Source organism: Eschscholzia californica, unplaced genomic scaffold (assembly GCF_041429995.1).
Source record: "Eschscholzia californica isolate CP2 unplaced genomic scaffold, dmEscCali1.0.p SCAF_5, whole genome shotgun sequence".
Classification (NCBI taxonomy): Eukaryota; Viridiplantae; Streptophyta; class Magnoliopsida; order Ranunculales; family Papaveraceae; genus Eschscholzia; species Eschscholzia californica.
In genome coordinates, this window is record NW_028238472.1 from 50488164 (window position 1) to 50505469 (window position 17306).

Consider the following 17306-nt stretch of genomic DNA (forward strand, 5'->3'; position numbering starts at 1 on the left):
CTATACATTTAAAATGACAATGAAATAGCGCATGCTCAGGAGTTTTCATGTCATCACGGTTAGGACAGTTAGTTTAATTACCTATGTATTTTCCGATACGATGCTGCACTGGGAGAGTTCCTGTGCAACATTTTCATAAAAAAATAGAAGTACGAGTCTAAATAAATTTTGAGTTGATCTCATTCCTAGGATGGGGAAGTTGTGCCGAAATTAAATGACGGTGCATAGATCCGGTAGTAAATTTACCTGATTGATTGATTGTCCATCCAATTTTATCTTGCTCTTCCTCGTTAATGTCATTAGATTTGATTAAGTTACATGTATTAACATCAAAAGTAGTTCCAAGAACTGAACGTTCTATTAATTATTATGAATGAGTTGAGAGACACTAGTAAGATTAGAATCCCTATAATTCTGAATGAAAGAAGTGGAGTTAGGGATCCAATGGCTTTTCACACCATGTTATAAGATTCATATTAATATAACTATTTAGGCAAATACATATATATAGTCGAACGTGTACTACAATTCTCTAAAAGTAATTATGTGAAGACAACAAATATATGTACACCTAATATATCCATTATGGAGATTTGATCTCACTGAGTCTTTTTCAGTTCTGATGGAATTTATATAATTGTAGACAACATGTACCAAAGATTCTTTTACAACACTTGAAAATGGAGAACAATGTTTAGTATCTTTCTAGAATATTTGAAATATAAGACAAAACAATCTGATTAATTTACTCATGTACCAATTTCATCCTTAGGAATTGGAAAAAACACATTGATTAATGTTGTGCAACTTGGGTTGGGAAAAGGGACATGAAGTTGCGAACCTAACGTAAAATATAACAACTGAAGTCATGGAGAAAATCAAATGTGTCAATACTTAATAGTAAAACATTTATTCCAAAACTACTTTCGATGATGTACGTTTTATCTGTTGAAAGAAGAGATGTCAAATTTGATCTGTCTATAATTAAGCTCTTGATATAAGCATTCGACCCATAGCCTTGTCACTATAAAATCGCACAATATATTTTCTTTGATATTTTGTCGGTAGACTATCTGTACCTCCCTTTTGAGTCACTTCAGCTTTATACTATCCTATATTCATGTGTTACGTATTATTCTACATTGAATAAAGGTTTGATAACACATCTCACCGTAATAGATAGGATGTATCCATCAATTGCAAGACTGCGTGAACAAAATAATAATTTCTGAAAGATGAAAATTTCTTGTTAAAAAAACGGACGACTTTTGAGTTTGGCTTTGAATATTGATGGGCAGATTTACGTAGAGGCATTAGGCACGGGGCCGGAATAGTAAGAGAAGGAGGTAGAGAGATGGAATGAAGACATTTTTAGTTAGAGAAATGAGAAGAAATGGATGTGTTTGTCACCTGTATAGAAGCACAAACAAGTTAGACTTTAATAGAAGATTATCTATCATGGATAGTTATAGACTAACCACCAAAGGGATTTGATTGGTGATTTCAATAAATTCAGTGTAGTAATCACTATGGGATGTACATACACATTATGATTCCTAACTATTGGATCATAGAAAGTACATATTCATCATGTTCTTATTACAAAACAAACCCCATGGTTCCATGCCCAAGATCCTCCAATTTCCAATGGTATCTTGGTTTGGTTGTTCTAGGGTTAATTGTGTAATTGGAACCCAACAACATAGTTTAGTTAAAACATGAAAGAATAGTAAGTTTTGAAAACCAAGAAAATGGAGGTAGAAAAAGGTAGTTCAACAAAAAAAAAAAAAAAAAAATGGAGGTAGAAAAAGGTTTAACTCCCATATGATCTCTAAATATGACCAACTCATCATTTTGATCCCTTAGACTGTCCAAAACTTCTTTTGCCTCTCAAAATTCAAATACTAGTTTTATTAGAATAAATTTAATTTCTTTTTTTTCCTAGAGGCACCCAGATTATTATTCTAATTAATTCATCTTCTACATGCGTCTGGATGATTGGGACCCCAAGTTATTAGAGATTAGGGTTATGGATTACCATCAAATTCTTCTCCGGAAGGATTTTATGGTTTATAATTTAGATATACCGAGATCTAGAGAAAAAGACCTCTAAACTCCTATGTGATGTGGAGACACACGAGGCCAGAGATAAAAACTTGTTTGCACAACAGTCAACAGAAGTGATCATCATTTCCTCCACAGTCACTTCAACAAACTTACCCCATCTAAAAATACTTTCCCTTTAGCTGGAAAAGGTTCGACAAAGATATTCTTTTGTTAAACTTTTATGTTATTTTGTCGAGTACTTCCATTAACAGGACACTAGAGTGAGGTAGAAAAACTGATTAACTGGGCACTATAAACCTAAAGAGAGAAGAAAAAGAAAGAAGCAGAGAAAAATTAAAATATTTTTTATCAACAAAGTTGACAATTAGAAGACTAAAATCCAAATTGCACAGTTAAAGGAACCAAAATATTGAGTTGGACAATCTAAAGACCCCAAATGGTGAATCTGGTCACATTTGAGTCCCCAATTAATTGCAACATTTGGCTCCCCAAATTGATTTAAGGGTGCCTCCATAAGTAGGCGCTCCTTTTTTTCTTCTTCGGACGCCCCTTCTCGACACTCTCATGGATCTTGGATTGAGCGGTCTAAGCGGAATATATTGAATCCGCATTGTCTAATTCTAACACAGACAAGATCCAGTCCGAATACCATCACATTAGAACCTAGCCCTAAGTGAGGCGGGTCAAGAGTAATCAATGATGATAGGGGGACTTCCTGGACATACTCCCAGATGTACTCCCCCCTCACAATGACAAAGGTATTTTGGTCTTTTCACAATTTTGTCATATTGAAAAGACCAATATGACCTTGTCTTGAGAGGGGGAGTACACTTGGAGAGCATGGTTGAGGGAGTCGCCCATTCATTTTCCCAAGAGTAATTTGGCATAGTCCCCCCAAATACCCACCCTCAATTGAAAGTAAAAGGGTAGAAAGAAGAGATAGAGGGGAGAGAGAGAGAGGGTTTGTGTCAGGTTTGAAAGGTAAGAATTGAGAGAACGTGCACTATTACAAAGGCAAACTGCAGCAACAGATTTGAAACCACATGCACACAACCCCACTCTCTCTCTCTCTCTCTTACTGTAATAAAACTTCAAACTACACAGTCAGTACCCATCAGACTGAAAGAGATAGAGATCAAACTTTTCTACTTTAGAGAGAGAGAGAGAGAGAGAGAGAGAGAGAACTCTCATGATTCATGAAGTGGGCAGAGACAGACAATGGAAGAAAGAGCCATGCAAGACCCAAGAAGGTAGATTTCAGAACTATAACAACAGATCACAAGGACACTTCCCAATTTGATTTTAATTAACCACCCAAAAACCCATTTTTTAAATTGATGAAGTTGATAGTACTTACTGATTTCTAACAGTTTGAATTTCAATTTTAGAGAGAGAGAGAGAAAGTGATGGGATAAAAAAAACATAGGAAACTTAACTTTTCCTTTCATGGGTAAACTCCTAGATTGTCTCTCAAAATTAGGAAAAACAAAACAAGATTATAAGGCCAATACTACTACTAGATTTTGATTCTTTACTTTCTCTCACTAGATCTTTTTTTTTTACCCCCACTTGCATTTTTATACTACTAAATTGATTGATAGATAAAAAAGAAATAACCATTTCATCATAAAAACAACATTTTTTTTTGTTATAATTTGACCATCTTCCATCCACAACCTTACCCTCTCTCTCTCTCTACCATCACTCTCTCTCTCTCTCTACCATCACTCTCTCTCTCTCTCTCTCTCTCTCTATACCCTTTCTATCTTCTACACAAGATTTCATCTCTTCTAACTTTTTTCCTCCTTTTTGCAGTAGTAGGAAGTAGCAAGAGTCTTGAAGTAGTTACTCTCTCTCTCTCTCTAAATTATACAAATAAATATGGTTACCACTTTGAACTTGACTTGATTAGTAGTCTCTCTCTAGGTTTTACTCTTTCTCTCTCCTCACACACCTTGAGAAGGAGTGTGGGGGTTTGGTTTTGTTTTTCCATTGAAGGGCTTAAAAAGGAGGGAGGGGAGGAAGAGATAAGCCATGGATGCATATGAAGCAACAAGGGTAGTATTTTCAAGGATTCAAAGTTTAGATCCAGAAAATGCTTCAAAAATTATGGGTTTATTATTGATACAAGATCATGGTGAGAAAGAAATGATTCGTTTAGCTTTTGGTCCTGAAAATCTTCTTCAATCTCTTATAATCAAAGCTAAAATTGATTTAGGAATTTCATCAAACACTTCACCTTCAACTCCATCTTCACCTTCACCTTCTCCTTTTTCTAGACAAAATTCTTTTCATCTTCCTCCTTCAAGAATGATTAATACTACTACTACCCTTTCTTCTAATTCATCTTCTTCTCCTCTCTCTATCAATTCTTCATCATGGGTTCCTTCAACTTTCTCTGATTTTCATAACAATCCAGATGATTTAATTAGTCCTAATAATTCAAACTCATATTCATCTGGAACAATTAATGGGTTTAGTAATGGCATGATGGGTGGTTGTGGGTCAATTTCTGATAATCAAATTGATGAACTTCAACTTCAAGATCAGTTATCTTTTCTCAATGATGGACCTAAAGATAACTCTGATTACTTCTATCAATCACCACAACCACTACCATCTGATTCAGTTTCAAGTCCAAAGGAGATGCCTTTTTCATCTTACTCTGCCACTACTTGGGGTATGAACAATGGAAACCATAGAAGAAGCAACTCAGTTACTGATGTTTGTTTGAATGGGTTTTCGGATCCATTAGGAGCTGGATTAGGATGGAAACCATGTCTATATTATGCTAGAGGTTTCTGCAAGAATGGCACAACTTGTAGATTCCTCCATGATTTTGATTCCACCACTAGTGGTATGGTTGTTGGATCACCTAATAGTAACAACAACAACAAGCTTGATTCAATGGAACAAGAGTTTCTACTTCGATCATCGAAAACCCAACAACAACAACAACAATTGAGATCACAGCTCATGGCTTCAGCTGCTGCTTTTCCTTACTCTGGTTCTCCTACTTCAGCTGGAAAATGTATGAATTTCTTGCTTCAACAACAACAAAATGAAAATCAAAGGTATACCCATTTCAAATTTCAATCTTCTTTCTTCATTTTCTCATTTGTTTGATTGATTTTGTTTGATTTTATAATGTGGGTATGTTTGATTTTTTACAGAGTTGCTGTAGCAGCTGCTGCTGCTTTGATGTTAGGAGGAGGTGGAGGAGAAGATGTTCATAACAAATTTAGTAGAGTTGGAGGTATGATGATGAATCCAGGATCAAGACAAATTTACTTAACTTTCCCTGCTGATAGTACTTTCAGAGAAGAAGATGTCTCTAATTACTTCAGGTTTGTTAAAAAAGAATTTGGATTCAAATCTTGGGTTTTGATTCTTTTTCTATCTTGTTCATGAATTTTGATCCAAAACTTTGTGTTTTTTTGTGTGTGAAGTATTTATGGACCAGTTCAAGATGTGAGAATTCCATATCAACAAAAAAGAATGTTTGGGTTTGTGACTTTCATCTATCCAGAGACAGTGAAGCTAATCTTAGCTAAGGGTAATCCTCATTTTGTTTGTGATGCTAGAGTTCTTGTCAAGCCTTACAAGGAGAAGGGCAAACTCCCAGACAAGTAATCAATCAATCACACTTATAGACTTTCTCTCTCTCTTTAGTTTCTTCTCTCTAAGCTTTGACATTTAAAAGTTCTAATTTTCATCTATTATGCATATAGGAAGCAACAACAAGTAGAGAGAGGAGATTACTCATCATGTACTACTCCTACTAGTCTTGATTCTAGAGACCCATATGATTTCCAACTTGGTATGTATGCTCTTACTATATCATGATGGACTTCTTCTCAAGTTCCAATTTTTATCTCTCTAATGAATTGTATCTTCTTTATCTCACTAAACTTTGCTAGGAGCAAGAATGTTCAACAATACCCAGGATGTGTTGTTGAGAAGGAAATTGGAAGAACAAGTAGATTTGCAGCAAGCTATTGAGCTTCAAGGTAGAAGATTCATGGGTCTTCAACTTCTTGATGTTAAGAAACATCATCATAGAAATCTCTCAGCAGGGGCAGCTTTTAATATTCCTTCTCCAACTCAACTTCATTCTCCTTACATGATCAACCATCCTCTTGTTCCTCCGTCACCCTTTTCCGATCGAAGTAGTCCCGAATTCTCCGAAGGTTAATCATCATAACATACCCTCTTTTCAGTCGAATTTCCCAAAGGTTTATTCGTAACTTAAATTCTGTTTTTGTTACAGAATTCAATTGTGGGAGTCCAGCTGATCAACAATTTCAGCTACAAGTTAATGTGGGTAGCAATAAGGATGAATCTAATGGTGATGATAGTAATGGTAGTGGAAGTGATGGCAAAGAAAGCCCTAAACTTGATGACTCCAACTTCCATGAAAGGTACTTCAAAAATCAGTCATACTCTCATTTTGATTCAAGATTTCATTTCTTTCATGAAATTTATTTTTGTGTAGTTTTTTGGGTTTAGTGAAGTTAATTTGAATTTCTCAAAATAGTTAAAATCTTAACTTTGATTCCTCTGTTGAGTTTATGTAGTAATTTGGAGCATAATCTACCAGATAGTCCTTTTGCATCACCAATCAAATCTGGGGGAAACCCTTCTTCCTTCTTCTCCTCCTCGACTTCTTCAGCCGAGGTTATACTCACTTCAGCTGCTGTTTCATCTACGTCTTCATCTTCTTGTGTTAATAACAATAATCTTATCGCTTCAACAGCGATCCTACCTGCAACATCAACCCTCGATATGGCTTCGTTGAAATCGTGTTACTTTCAGATTCCAAGGTACTAATATCTTCAAACACTCAATCCACATGAACCTTAATTATAGGCAAAATATTGATCACTTCAAAATTCAAACTTGGGTTTGATTTTGTTTTCAGGTTTTCCTCTGGTCCTGGAGCCATTGGAATGTAAAACAAGTCCTAGTTTAGTGGTGGGTAGCTAAATTTCTTAAAGCTTACAAATCTTTCATTGTTAATTACCATTTTGTTTCTAGATTGAAAACCCATTTCAGTTTGGTTATTTACTTTTGCCATTTTTGCTTTTTTGCAGATTAAGGCTTCATTTGAAGTAAATTATTACATGCAAATTCAAAGGCTATATATATATATATATATATAGAATAACACTATAAGGAAGAAGCACCATCATCATCATCATCATCATCATGGAGAAGCACCATCATCATCATCATCATCACCCATTATGGATACCCATAAAATCTATTTAACCACAATACAGAGGCATACAAGTAGAAACAACAAGTGGACTGGTTATGTCATCTATCTATCTTAAAATTCAGACAGAGAAACAGCAATGAAGACAGTGAATGGAAGGTGGGGGTGGACCATAGAAAGAAAGGGAAGGAGGTAAATTTCTTGTAATTATTAGGGACATGTCTCACCCTTCACTATCAAAACAGCTATATTTAGCTTTATGTTTGTTGGAAACAGAGTTAGTAATAGACAAAAATAACAACCAAATATATCCCCCCAAGTAATCATCATAAAATTTAGTACTAATACTAGTAGTAGTAAGTAGTAATAGTAATTATCCTATAAAAAGTGAGAAGAGGAAGAATCTTTATCAGAATTCTAAAAATGAAGTGTGAATACAATCATCAATCATCATCAATATCAGCATCACCATCACAACAACTCACAAGAAAGATGAAGGAGAAAAGGGTAGGTAGGTTTGATTATAGGGGAACATAGTTTGGAGGTGTTAAAAAAAAGTGAAAGGGAAGAGAGAGAGAGAGAGAGAGAGAGAGAGAGAGAGAGAGAGAGAGTTTGGGTTGAATTCAAATCAACTTTTGTGAGATCATGTACTTAGTGGGATAAAGAAAAGGTAGAAAAAGGGGAAGCTGATTTTTTGATTTTTTTTTCCACCATTATCAGAACTCTTTTACCACCTCACTTTTTTTTACTTTTGTTTTTTCAAAGGCTTTTGTTGTGTAACATGTGATGTTTGTACTACCACCATCTTCAAGTAAGATAGATGATTAAAGAAAGAAGTTACAATTATGAGAAGGCTAATATTTTTCGCCCCCAATTTGGTACTTACTGTTTAGTTTGGCAATCGCCTTTTTTTACTTTGACTCTCGAGGTTTTGTCGAATTTTATAGCTTCGCATTTCTCTTTCATCCACTTCATCTCTATCCCACTTCATCTCTTCTCTTAAAAATCATCGTTGGCAGGGTTGCCGGTCAGTGGCCTTCTGTCGACAACGTTCTCTCTCTCTACTGCCATCATCCCAGTTACCCTCTCCATCTCTTTAAAATCCAAGGAGAATCATCTGTCTGATTTTGGAGAGGGGAAATACCGGTCCGTCATAGCGGTGCTAGAGAGAAATAAAAAAGGGAAGAATAAAAATTCTAAGAAGGGCAAAACAAGAAGTTTGACAAAATTAGGCGCAAAATAAAAGCTCATACACAATTGAAGGATAAAAAAAGAAAGCCGAGGCCAATATGTCTATTCTCTGATGATGTTGTGGAAAAGAAGAAAATTTTCCGGAAAGAAAGGTGAAAAAATGAAAAAACATAAACCAAACACACCCTTGAAGTCGTTGGAAGAAAGTCGCTGACCGAAATTGGTCGGCGACATCTTTGTCTCTTCTCTCTCCCTCTCTTTCTTCTGTCTCTCTATCTTTCTCTTCTATCTCTCTCTTCTCTCCTTTCTCTAAATTCCGGCGAAGGGAATGGTCCCTTCGGCGGAACATACAAAAATTGAAAGAGAGAGGCAGAGAGAGAGAGAGAGAGAGAGAGGAGGAGAGCCAGCCGGAATTAGTCTTGGAAGCTTGGCAGAGTTAATCGCGGTGTGGAGGGAAGAGGGAGTAATAAGAAAAAAAAAATTAATTCTCTAAACTTGACACTGTTTGGAAGAAACAAAAAATATTGTATTCCCACCCAAAACTTTGTACACCGGAAAAATTTTGGGGAAATAAGGACGGAATCTGTAACTTCAAATTCGTAGGTGCATTTCGCAGACGCTAAACATAACTTAAAGTTAACTATTTCCGTCCACATAGGGGTGTAAAGAAGTAATTTAAAAAAAAACCGGATGCATACCTTTTTTCAATATCTTATTCGATTGATTCCTTTCTCTTTTTCTCACTTACAGGTTTTTGTCTGGGTGTAGTGTCCTTGCTGTTTCTCTGTCTAAGGTGGGGTTGGGTTTGGGAAGGGGAGTAGGGATGTCTATTACAAGTGAATCACATGGGTGCTGACACTATGTGGCCCCTTTTCCTTTCACTAGGGTTTCATCACAACACCATTTATTAGGTTGGGTCTTCTGTCTTCTTTTCATGGTGTGAGGCCATTCAATAAAGTACAACAGTGATACTATGCCCCAAAATGAAGGTTAAATTTCCCCCCAACCAATCAACAGAGAAATATAACCGTCAATGTATCATTTCTTCCATTTTTCTAGACATGCTATCGATTTTGGATAATTTCTATATGGATATCTTGACATGGCTCCAACTTGAAGGAGCAACGAGACCCAGAGGATGGAGGTTCTCAGTGGACGGTATATGAAGAAAACAAAAATCGACAAAGGGCTTGATGTACTTGGAGAAAATAATCGAAATTTAAGTTTCACCTGCAACGCTCTTTCGGTTGGGTTAACCTACACATCTTGCCTTACATTTTAGCTACGTATTTTGTGTGGGTTTGCGGGTTCAATGCCAAGTTTTTCACGACAAAAGCCTAGCGTTGCTTATGAGAGATCTGTGCCAAGAAGAAACTTACAAAATGTGGAACTACGTTGGTAGGAAATCAAATACAATATGTGCAGCACCGAGCGAAGTGTTACATCAACTCATCTCGATCGAGAAAATAGCCCGTGCCCATTTCTAGTTTCGGACCTTAAACATTCACTACAAACTCTTTTTACCTAACAATTACATTAGTAGCATCACAAGCCACTACCACCACCCAAGATGCAATCAAATATAGTGCTACAATAGACTTTGTGATGTATGTTTTTCTCAACTCGTCCAACTCGTTTAAATCTGAATAGCTCGACTCAAATGAACACAGAATCAACCCAAGTTAGTCATTTCAAATGAGTTAAGACGGAAACAAATGTTTCTACACTACACCTTGAGTCATAATTCAGATGTGACTTTGAAAAAGAAACAAACACCGCTACCAATGTATACTACTCTAACAAAGATTCGCAGAGAAACGGAAACAAGATATGGTTCATTTAGCATTTTCGACCAACACACTGTTTCAACATTACAGCATTTTACACATCCTGAAACAATATTGCAGTCAATATCCCACTCAAAATATAATACTGGCATGACAGAAAATTGTAATCCAAGACAAACCCCAAGTCTCTCACCTCAAAGAAAATACTGGAAACTAAGTGCTCAGAAGAAACAAACCACGAACTCATTGGCTGGTTGAACAGAAATCTCAAATCCCACATCTAGACCCAAAGCGTCTTTTGATGGAAACTCAGCGGTATCATCAAAACCTCCTCCTTGGACTTCTTGAACGGTGCCCACGGGGTGATCTGCAACAATAGAGAACAATCCATTAGGGTATATGTTCTTTGCAGTACCTGTTTTTCTTAACATTCAAGTGGACTGTATACCAATGAGATACTAAATAAAGTGTCCACCATCAACACATTGCTGGTAAATGAACTGCAGAAAATGACTTAAGTCGCCGACCAAGAGAATTCATTTTACTCAGTGGTGAGTCGGACCATGGGAAAGGGTAAAACAAAACCTAACATGTCTATATAACTACATGTTGGAAACAAAAATTGAATGATTCAAAGATGAAACCGCATTTCTCCCGCTGCTCTGAAGAGGTTCATTTGGTATCTTGTTGGGCTCATCATACCCTTTTGGTTTAGCGCTTTAAGAAATAATTTACTAACTCAAGGCGGTGTGCTTTGAGAATGACACTACATTTATATGAAAATAAAACATGAGGGCAACATGGAGCAACCTCCCGCACTCTGACTAGCCTCACTATGTCCGACTAATTTTAGACAGCTTGAACCTAATAATACGTACAATAAGCCACACAGAAAAGAGAATAGGGAACCATAATTTGGAAACTTTCCTAAACAGTTTATACCATAGATATTCAAGATAAGATAACAGTATATCATCGTCGACATCCAAAAGTAAAAAACATATGCAACGGAAGTGAGGCCAAAACATAAACTAAGCTTCAGAATAAGTAACGAACCTCCTCCTCATTGTCCTCCTTTTGAAGGGTCCATTGCTGAAAGCCCAGTCAACTGAGATGGTCTGAGTAAGAAGTTCAACACCATTCATTGTAGATATTGCAGTCTGAGCTTCTTCAAAACTTTCATACTCTATCAGTGCATACCCCTGAAATGAAATGATTTTACATTTGGTGGTTAATAGAAGAAACATCGCAAAAAGAACTTACTCCAGGAACAAATTCTTCTGTTGCATTTATTTTCTGTTTGGCTGAAAAAGATACACCGATCACTTTTCACGACTCATGTTTTAGTCTTTTGTAAAATATGAAGATGGAAAGTGGTGGAACCAAAAAATTCAAAAGAAAAGTTAAAGCACCTGAAAGTAAAGTTAGCGACCAAAACTTTTAAATTTTTCGTAACACTAATTTAAGGTTTTAAACTTTAAATTTATATGCTTTGAGCAGTTACGCTTCTCCCTATTGGAATCCAACAACTAATTCGAATAGAAAAAGAAAAATTACAATAAATTAGGCTAGTAATAAATCCCGTGATCAATCACTCTAGTTCTACCAAATTTACAGCATTAATAAATCCAAGGGTGTTCAGCTGAGATTAGTTTGAATTTCTCAAGAAGTTGTACAGGTCCAGCATAAAAATGGAAAATATTTTGACAAGAAAATTCTGCATACCTTGACAAACCCAGTTCGGCGGTCAAGATTAAGGTGCAAGTTCTTAACCTCACCAAACTCACCAAATGCATTTTGGAGATCATCTTCTTGTGCTTCTTCATGTATTCCAGTAACTAAAATAATCCATCCCTCAATGGCTGTGATACTCGTGAAACATTACGACGTTAACATTTTTTCATTCGACAGAAATTACATTAAGAGCAAAGAAACAAAAAGGATGAAAAGGAAGTACACGATGTATAAAATACATGAAAAGGTCATATATGTTATTTTGGTCTGCTGAAGTAAAGCAGCAAACAGAAAAGCACCGACCTAAATTAAAACTAAGAATTTCTTCCTGCATCTGAAATCGCTGCTTTTAACAGAAAAGCTATTTAATGAAAAAAAATTTAACCAACACTTGTGAACTACATGAAGATCAAGTGATCAACATCACAATGATTAAAAGTTAACACTTAAGGAATTAAAGAGACAAAATACAAAAAATGATAAAGAAAAAATCAAGAAATGATGGAAGCAACCAGCCCAAACATGTAAAATAAGTTATCGGGGTATCACATGTTAGCTATAGAGAGCATACTGCATATACGGCAAGGAAGGAACAAACCAGCCAAAGAAAGCATATAAAGATGAGGGACACACACCAATTGAACCAACTAAATCAACTACCAGCAACGACAGAGGAAATAAGGAAATGGCAAGCCAAGTAAATGCAGTTTCAGCACAATGTGAGTTAGAGGAGATAATGAGATATTGAACCTTACTATTACTCTATAAGGGCTTTTTTGTTTCTCTAATCACTTCTCCTTTATTCTTTATTTATTTCTATAAAACAAGTGTTCTTCCAAAGATTGATTTCATAACTTCACAAAGTTGTAGAACCATCTCAAATTTCTATTTTCGTTACCTTGAGAGATTAAAGTATGTGTTTGTGTATATGTGGCTGGTAGATTGTAAAACAATTTGATTTAATCGGCAAAGTTTTCATGGGTGTTACTTCCTCTGAGTCATTGAGAATAAATAAGTTTTGACATCTAAAATAAAATTCTGCATAAAAGAGAAACCTTCAAGTTCACTAAACTAAAATATGTTCAATCGAACAAGCAATGTCTGGCCAGAACTTCACTACAATAGCCCTAAAAGTTCAAAACCCTAAATATTCGACCGAAGTTTAAAACCCTAAAACACTAAACTATTAAACCAGGAAACCCTAAAAACCCTAATCACTTCAATATCAAAAACACCATAGAAGCAGACCAATCAAACAGTAGACAACATGGAGATAACAAAGTATAACCTAAAGAGAGAAAGAAAGAAAGAGGGATTTACATCGTTGAGGACCAGGGCCGCCATCAGAGCCAAGAGAATCAAAATCTTTAGAAGCGAATCGATTGTTACGGTCAGCATCAGATTCATCAAGAAAGCCTCTTCCTTTAGTCTTTTTGGGAGCGGAGAAAGAGGTGTTTCCTCCACCACCACCACCAGTGATGGCGGATTTGAGCTTAGGTTGAGAAGTTCTAGGAGACGATGCTTCTACATCCATAGCTCCTTCTTCGTCCATAAGATCATCATCTTCAGGCTCAAAATCAACAGTCTCAACATCAACATTATTCGCCATTATCACTTGTTTGCTGCTGCAAGTTTCTTCTCTCTTTCTCTCACTACGATTTCGAGAAGAAAATATAGAGAGAGAAACAGAAAGGACCGAAGGAAGATATTTCTTCTTCAAAGGAAACGTAAAAGGGTTCGGGTCACCCGTTTACAGCCCGAAATAAAAGGCAACCACATAAACTGATAGACCCGTTAGGTTTTACAACTTCCTCTCTAGTCTCTCTACCTAGAGGTCCCAACTTCAAATCTCATTGGTAAAAATATTGTGGTAAATTTACAAGGATTTGGGTCTCTCTCACTGTACTGTTTCAAAAAAAAAAAAAAAAAAAAAGAGAAAAGTCACCATGACTTTTGAAGTGATTAGAATGGTTTTTGTCGAATATCAATTTATACGCAATTCCTTTGCGACATGTGCTCTGTTATCGAAGTAGACAATTACCTTCCCTCCTCGTTGAAAGGTAATTCCGCAAAAGACTAGCATTTGATCGTCCTAGCATTCGGTTGTTACAGGAGGTAGTTGAAATGTGCCAAAAACAATGTATTTGTAGGGAGGTTAACCAAGCAGTGAGTTATCTAATTGAAACCTTGGGGAGGTATACTAGAATCGGAGTCTACTTAAATAACCGTTTGAGTATGCAACATAAATACCCTTTTTATTATTATTTTTGTTGTGGATCTGCAAAAAAGAACTATCTTACCTTTCGAGGGTTAATTTCAACGGCTAGCTTCAGCGTTAGTTTACATCACACCCGAACAAACTAATTGGCTTCGAGAGTTTATTTGTCCATAGCTAGACTGTCTTTCACTATGTGGGAAATGGGATTGGTATCAAATTTGTATACTAAGATCTATTTGATAATTTGAGTAAGTTATTGCGCAGCGAGTCTCTGTGTTTGTCTCGCAGTAGCAACAACTTCTACATGGTGTCCCTCGTAACAGAGGGACGATATTTATTTAGACCTTGATGCATCGCTCTTTATGACCCAAGATAATAATATACGAAATGCTATTAGAAACTCCTAAGTTTCTTCGCATCGGACGACAAATAAAATCCCCACTAAACGATGTTGATTATCGAAAGTCTTTTAATGTGTTTTGCAATGAAAATATGATAATCCACTGCTGATTGAGAAAAACTAATTGATCTAATTTTTTTTGTTGAACTAGACTAATTGATCTTATAGAGAAAGAAATTATGTTCTTGAGAAACAAAATAAATACTATATAGAATGTTGATTAGTATTTAAGATACATTACATATTCGACTCAGAAACGTACATTGCCAAATAATGGTAACAACAAATTCCTATCTGTCGAACAAAATCTAACACATAAAACTACAATTGACAGATAACAGACCAAATCCTCTAAAACTTAGAGATTAAGTGATTGATTACCACGAAAACAGATCGATTTTTAAGATTCAAACAAATTACATGCAAATAAGAAAAAAAAAGTGATGGAAATTGAATCGAAAGAAAAATGAAATTTTAATTGAATTCTTAAGTATCAATGAATACCAAAAGAAGTTCTTTAGAAAACAATGACCCAACCTTTAAACTTTTTTATATGTCCACAACACTACCAACATTCTTATTTACCCCCTCAATAAATATTTCCATTAACTTTAACTCCCTTCAGAAAATCTTCACCTTAGAATCACACCTATTAGAGAGGATCGTCGAGTTCACCGTTAACTTATCCACGTTAACGTTGCAGTTAATTTTAACAGTAATTGTCCAAGATTTAACTGAACTAACCTTAACTTTAACAGGAACTTCAAAATAAAACCCTAACGGAATTTCTCTTTTCTTTTGGTCCTCAGTTAACGTCTTCTTTGTTTCATTTGATAACTGAAGTCCCTTATTAGTTAACGCCGTTTGAAAAACCGTTAAATTATTACTAGGTTGAAAAAATACCGGAAACGTACCCGTTGCTAATTTAACGGTAGAGAGAGAAACAATAACAGAACTTCCTTCGTTGTAATAAAACCCTAATTTTTTATTAGGGTTTTGAATTCCGATCGTGATATCAAAATCCGGCATGATCACCGACGAAGAAAGATTGTTAAATCCTTGAATTGAGACTTTATCGACGGTGAATTTGAGAGATTTTGGTCGGAAAACGAAGTAGAGTACCCCGGCGGTAATGGCGATTAAGAAAGCGAGAGTTGTGAGGAAGATGGAGATCCATAAGAGACAATTACAACAACGATTAGGGCGATTTTTCCGGCGAGTGTAGTTTTCGAAACGACGAGCATTTTCCGGTGGTGGGATTCTGTAGATTTGATCTTTAGGGATTTGAACGACGTAAGTTCCAGGTGGAGGAATGTGTTTTTGGTACATCGGAACTAGGGCTTGATTTTGATTTACAGGTACTAATTGATTTTCTTCTTCTTCATGTTTCTCATCGTCGTCGTGATTGTTGTTATTGTTATCTTCTTCACTTGAAAATGAGTATCTGTGATAAATTTTGCCTGATATTGTTCTTGATGAATATGATTTTTCCATTTTTTGATCTTTCTCTGTTAACAAGAAACAAAATTTCATCAATTCAAACACATAGAAATCATAAAGTTTCAAACTTTATCTGAATCAGGTGAAGTAGTTTACTGTGATCAAAACCCTAGATGATGAACAACAATGGGGGAATTGTAAGAAAAACAGAGAAATTTGAAATTTTGAAGGAAACCCAAATAAAGAATCATAGTGGGTTGTTCAAATTTTCATCAAATTCAAAATATAGAAATAAAAAAGTTTGAAACTTTAGATGTTAAATCAAGCAATTGAATTGTAAATCAGCTGTACTATTTTACTGTAATTAGAACCCTAGATGATGAACAACAATGGGGGATTTGGAAGAAAAACAGAGAAATTTTGAAGGAAACCCAAGTCAAGTATAAATTTTCATCAAATTCAAACATATACAAAAAAAAGGTTGCAAACTTTATTTGAATCAACCATGGGGGATTATAATTAGGTATAGTACTTTAGTGTAATCAAAACCCTAGATGATGAACACCAATGGGAAATTTAGAATGAAACAGAGAAATTTGAGATATTGAAGGAAACCCAAGTCAAGATTTATAGTGGGTTGTTTAATTTTTTCATCAAATTCAAACATAATAGAAATAAAAAGTTACAAACTTTATCTGAATCAACCATGGGGATTCTAATCAGGTATAGTACTTTAGTGTAATCAAAACCAACCCTAGATGATGAACAACAATGGGAAATTTAGAATGAAACAGAGAAATTTGAAATATTGAAGGAAACCCAAGTCAAGAATCATAGTGGATTGTTTAAATTTTATTGAAATGAGAAGCAAAGAAGATGGAATTGAAGTTAGAAAGAAGGTAACTAATAAAAGGAACAAACAAACCTCAGAAGTGAGATGATGATCAGAACTTGTTGAGTTTTAGCTCTTCATATTACAATCTGATCTTGGGTCTCTCTCTCTCTCTCTAGAAATGATCTTGGGTCTTTCTCTCTCTAACTCATAGACTCCCCTTGTTTTGTTTTGTTGATTTATGATGAGATTGCTTAAGATAAGGTGAGAGAGAGATGGTTAGGATAAAGCAAGAAGTGATTTTTTAAAAAACAAAGAGAAGATTATAGAATGTATTTGGCTGTAAACAAAAGAGAGAAAGAAAATTCTTTGTTAGCAGATTGAGATTTTAAGACTTGAAAATAAAGAAGATATGAAAC

The 17306-nt window shown here is 35.5% G+C and overlaps 2 protein-coding genes and 1 pseudogene across 8 annotated transcripts; 1 reads left to right on the plus strand and 2 right to left on the minus strand.

Annotated features, from left to right (window-relative positions):
* The first annotated feature begins 2900 nt into the window (after positions 1-2900).
* Positions 2901-8159, plus strand: LOC147540253 (zinc finger CCCH domain-containing protein 53-like). 6 transcript variants are annotated; one of them, XR_015225043.1, is made up of 11 exons: positions 2901-3317; positions 3883-5141; positions 5241-5414; positions 5517-5696; positions 5799-5887; positions 5988-6257; positions 6338-6488; positions 6645-6744; positions 6824-6890; positions 6989-7041; positions 7161-8159. XR_015225043.1 is itself a non-coding variant. In XM_086639826.1 (10 exons), exons 2-9 carry the CDS (start codon positions 4102-4104, stop codon positions 7020-7022), a joined length of 2184 nt encoding a protein of 727 aa, XP_086495952.1. In that variant the 5' UTR covers positions 3012-3317; positions 3883-4101; the 3' UTR covers positions 7023-7041; positions 7161-8159. The 6 variants fall into 6 exon arrangements, 2 of the variants coding, with proteins under 2 accessions (XP_086495952.1, XP_086495953.1); XR_015225044.1 differs by lacking the exon at positions 2901-3317 and having other exon boundaries at positions 3404-5141; positions 7161-7829; positions 7877-8159; XM_086639826.1 differs by having other exon boundaries at positions 3012-3317; positions 6645-6890.
* A 2131-nt stretch (positions 8160-10290) lies between these two features.
* Positions 10291-13772, minus strand: Y14 (RNA-binding (RRM/RBD/RNP motifs) family protein). The gene is made up of 4 exons (XM_086639828.1): positions 13318-13772; positions 11989-12125; positions 11320-11465; positions 10291-10630 (listed from the first exon to the last, which is right to left on the minus strand). The coding sequence occupies exons 1-4, from the start codon at positions 13604-13606 to the stop codon at positions 10585-10587; spliced, it is 618 nt and encodes a 205-aa protein (XP_086495954.1). The 5' UTR covers positions 13607-13772; the 3' UTR covers positions 10291-10584.
* A 1008-nt stretch (positions 13773-14780) lies between these two features.
* LOC147540255 (NDR1/HIN1-like protein 13 pseudogene) lies at positions 14781-17106 on the minus strand (annotated as a pseudogene). The gene is made up of 2 exons (XR_015226193.1): positions 16981-17106; positions 14781-16123 (listed from the first exon to the last, which is right to left on the minus strand). The product of XR_015226193.1 is annotated as an NDR1/HIN1-like protein 13 pseudogene (transcript).
* Between the last annotated feature and the right edge of the window lie 200 nt (positions 17107-17306).

Excerpts from the sequence above, each read along its gene's own strand:
- LOC147540253 (XM_086639826.1), top strand. The coding sequence starts at position 4,102 with ATGGATGCATATGAAGCAACAAGGGTAGTATTTTCAAGGATTCAAAGT. Across the intron at positions 5,142-5,240 it reads CAACAAAATGAAAATCAAAG|AGTTGCTGTAGCAGCTGCTG; the intron begins GTATACCCATTT and ends GATTTTTTACAG. Across the intron at positions 6,258-6,337 it reads TAGTCCCGAATTCTCCGAAG|AATTCAATTGTGGGAGTCCA; the intron begins GTTAATCATCAT and ends TTTTTGTTACAG.
- Y14 (XM_086639828.1), bottom strand. The coding sequence starts at position 13,606 with ATGGCGAATAATGTTGATGTTGAGACTGTTGATTTTGAGCCTGAAGAT. Across the intron at positions 12,126-13,317 it reads CGGCCCTGGTCCTCAACGAT|CCATTGAGGGATGGATTATT; the intron begins GTAAATCCCTCT and ends CGAGTATCACAG. Across the intron at positions 11,466-11,988 it reads GCCGAACTGGGTTTGTCAAG|GGGTATGCACTGATAGAGTA; the intron begins GTATGCAGAATT and ends ATTTCATTTCAG.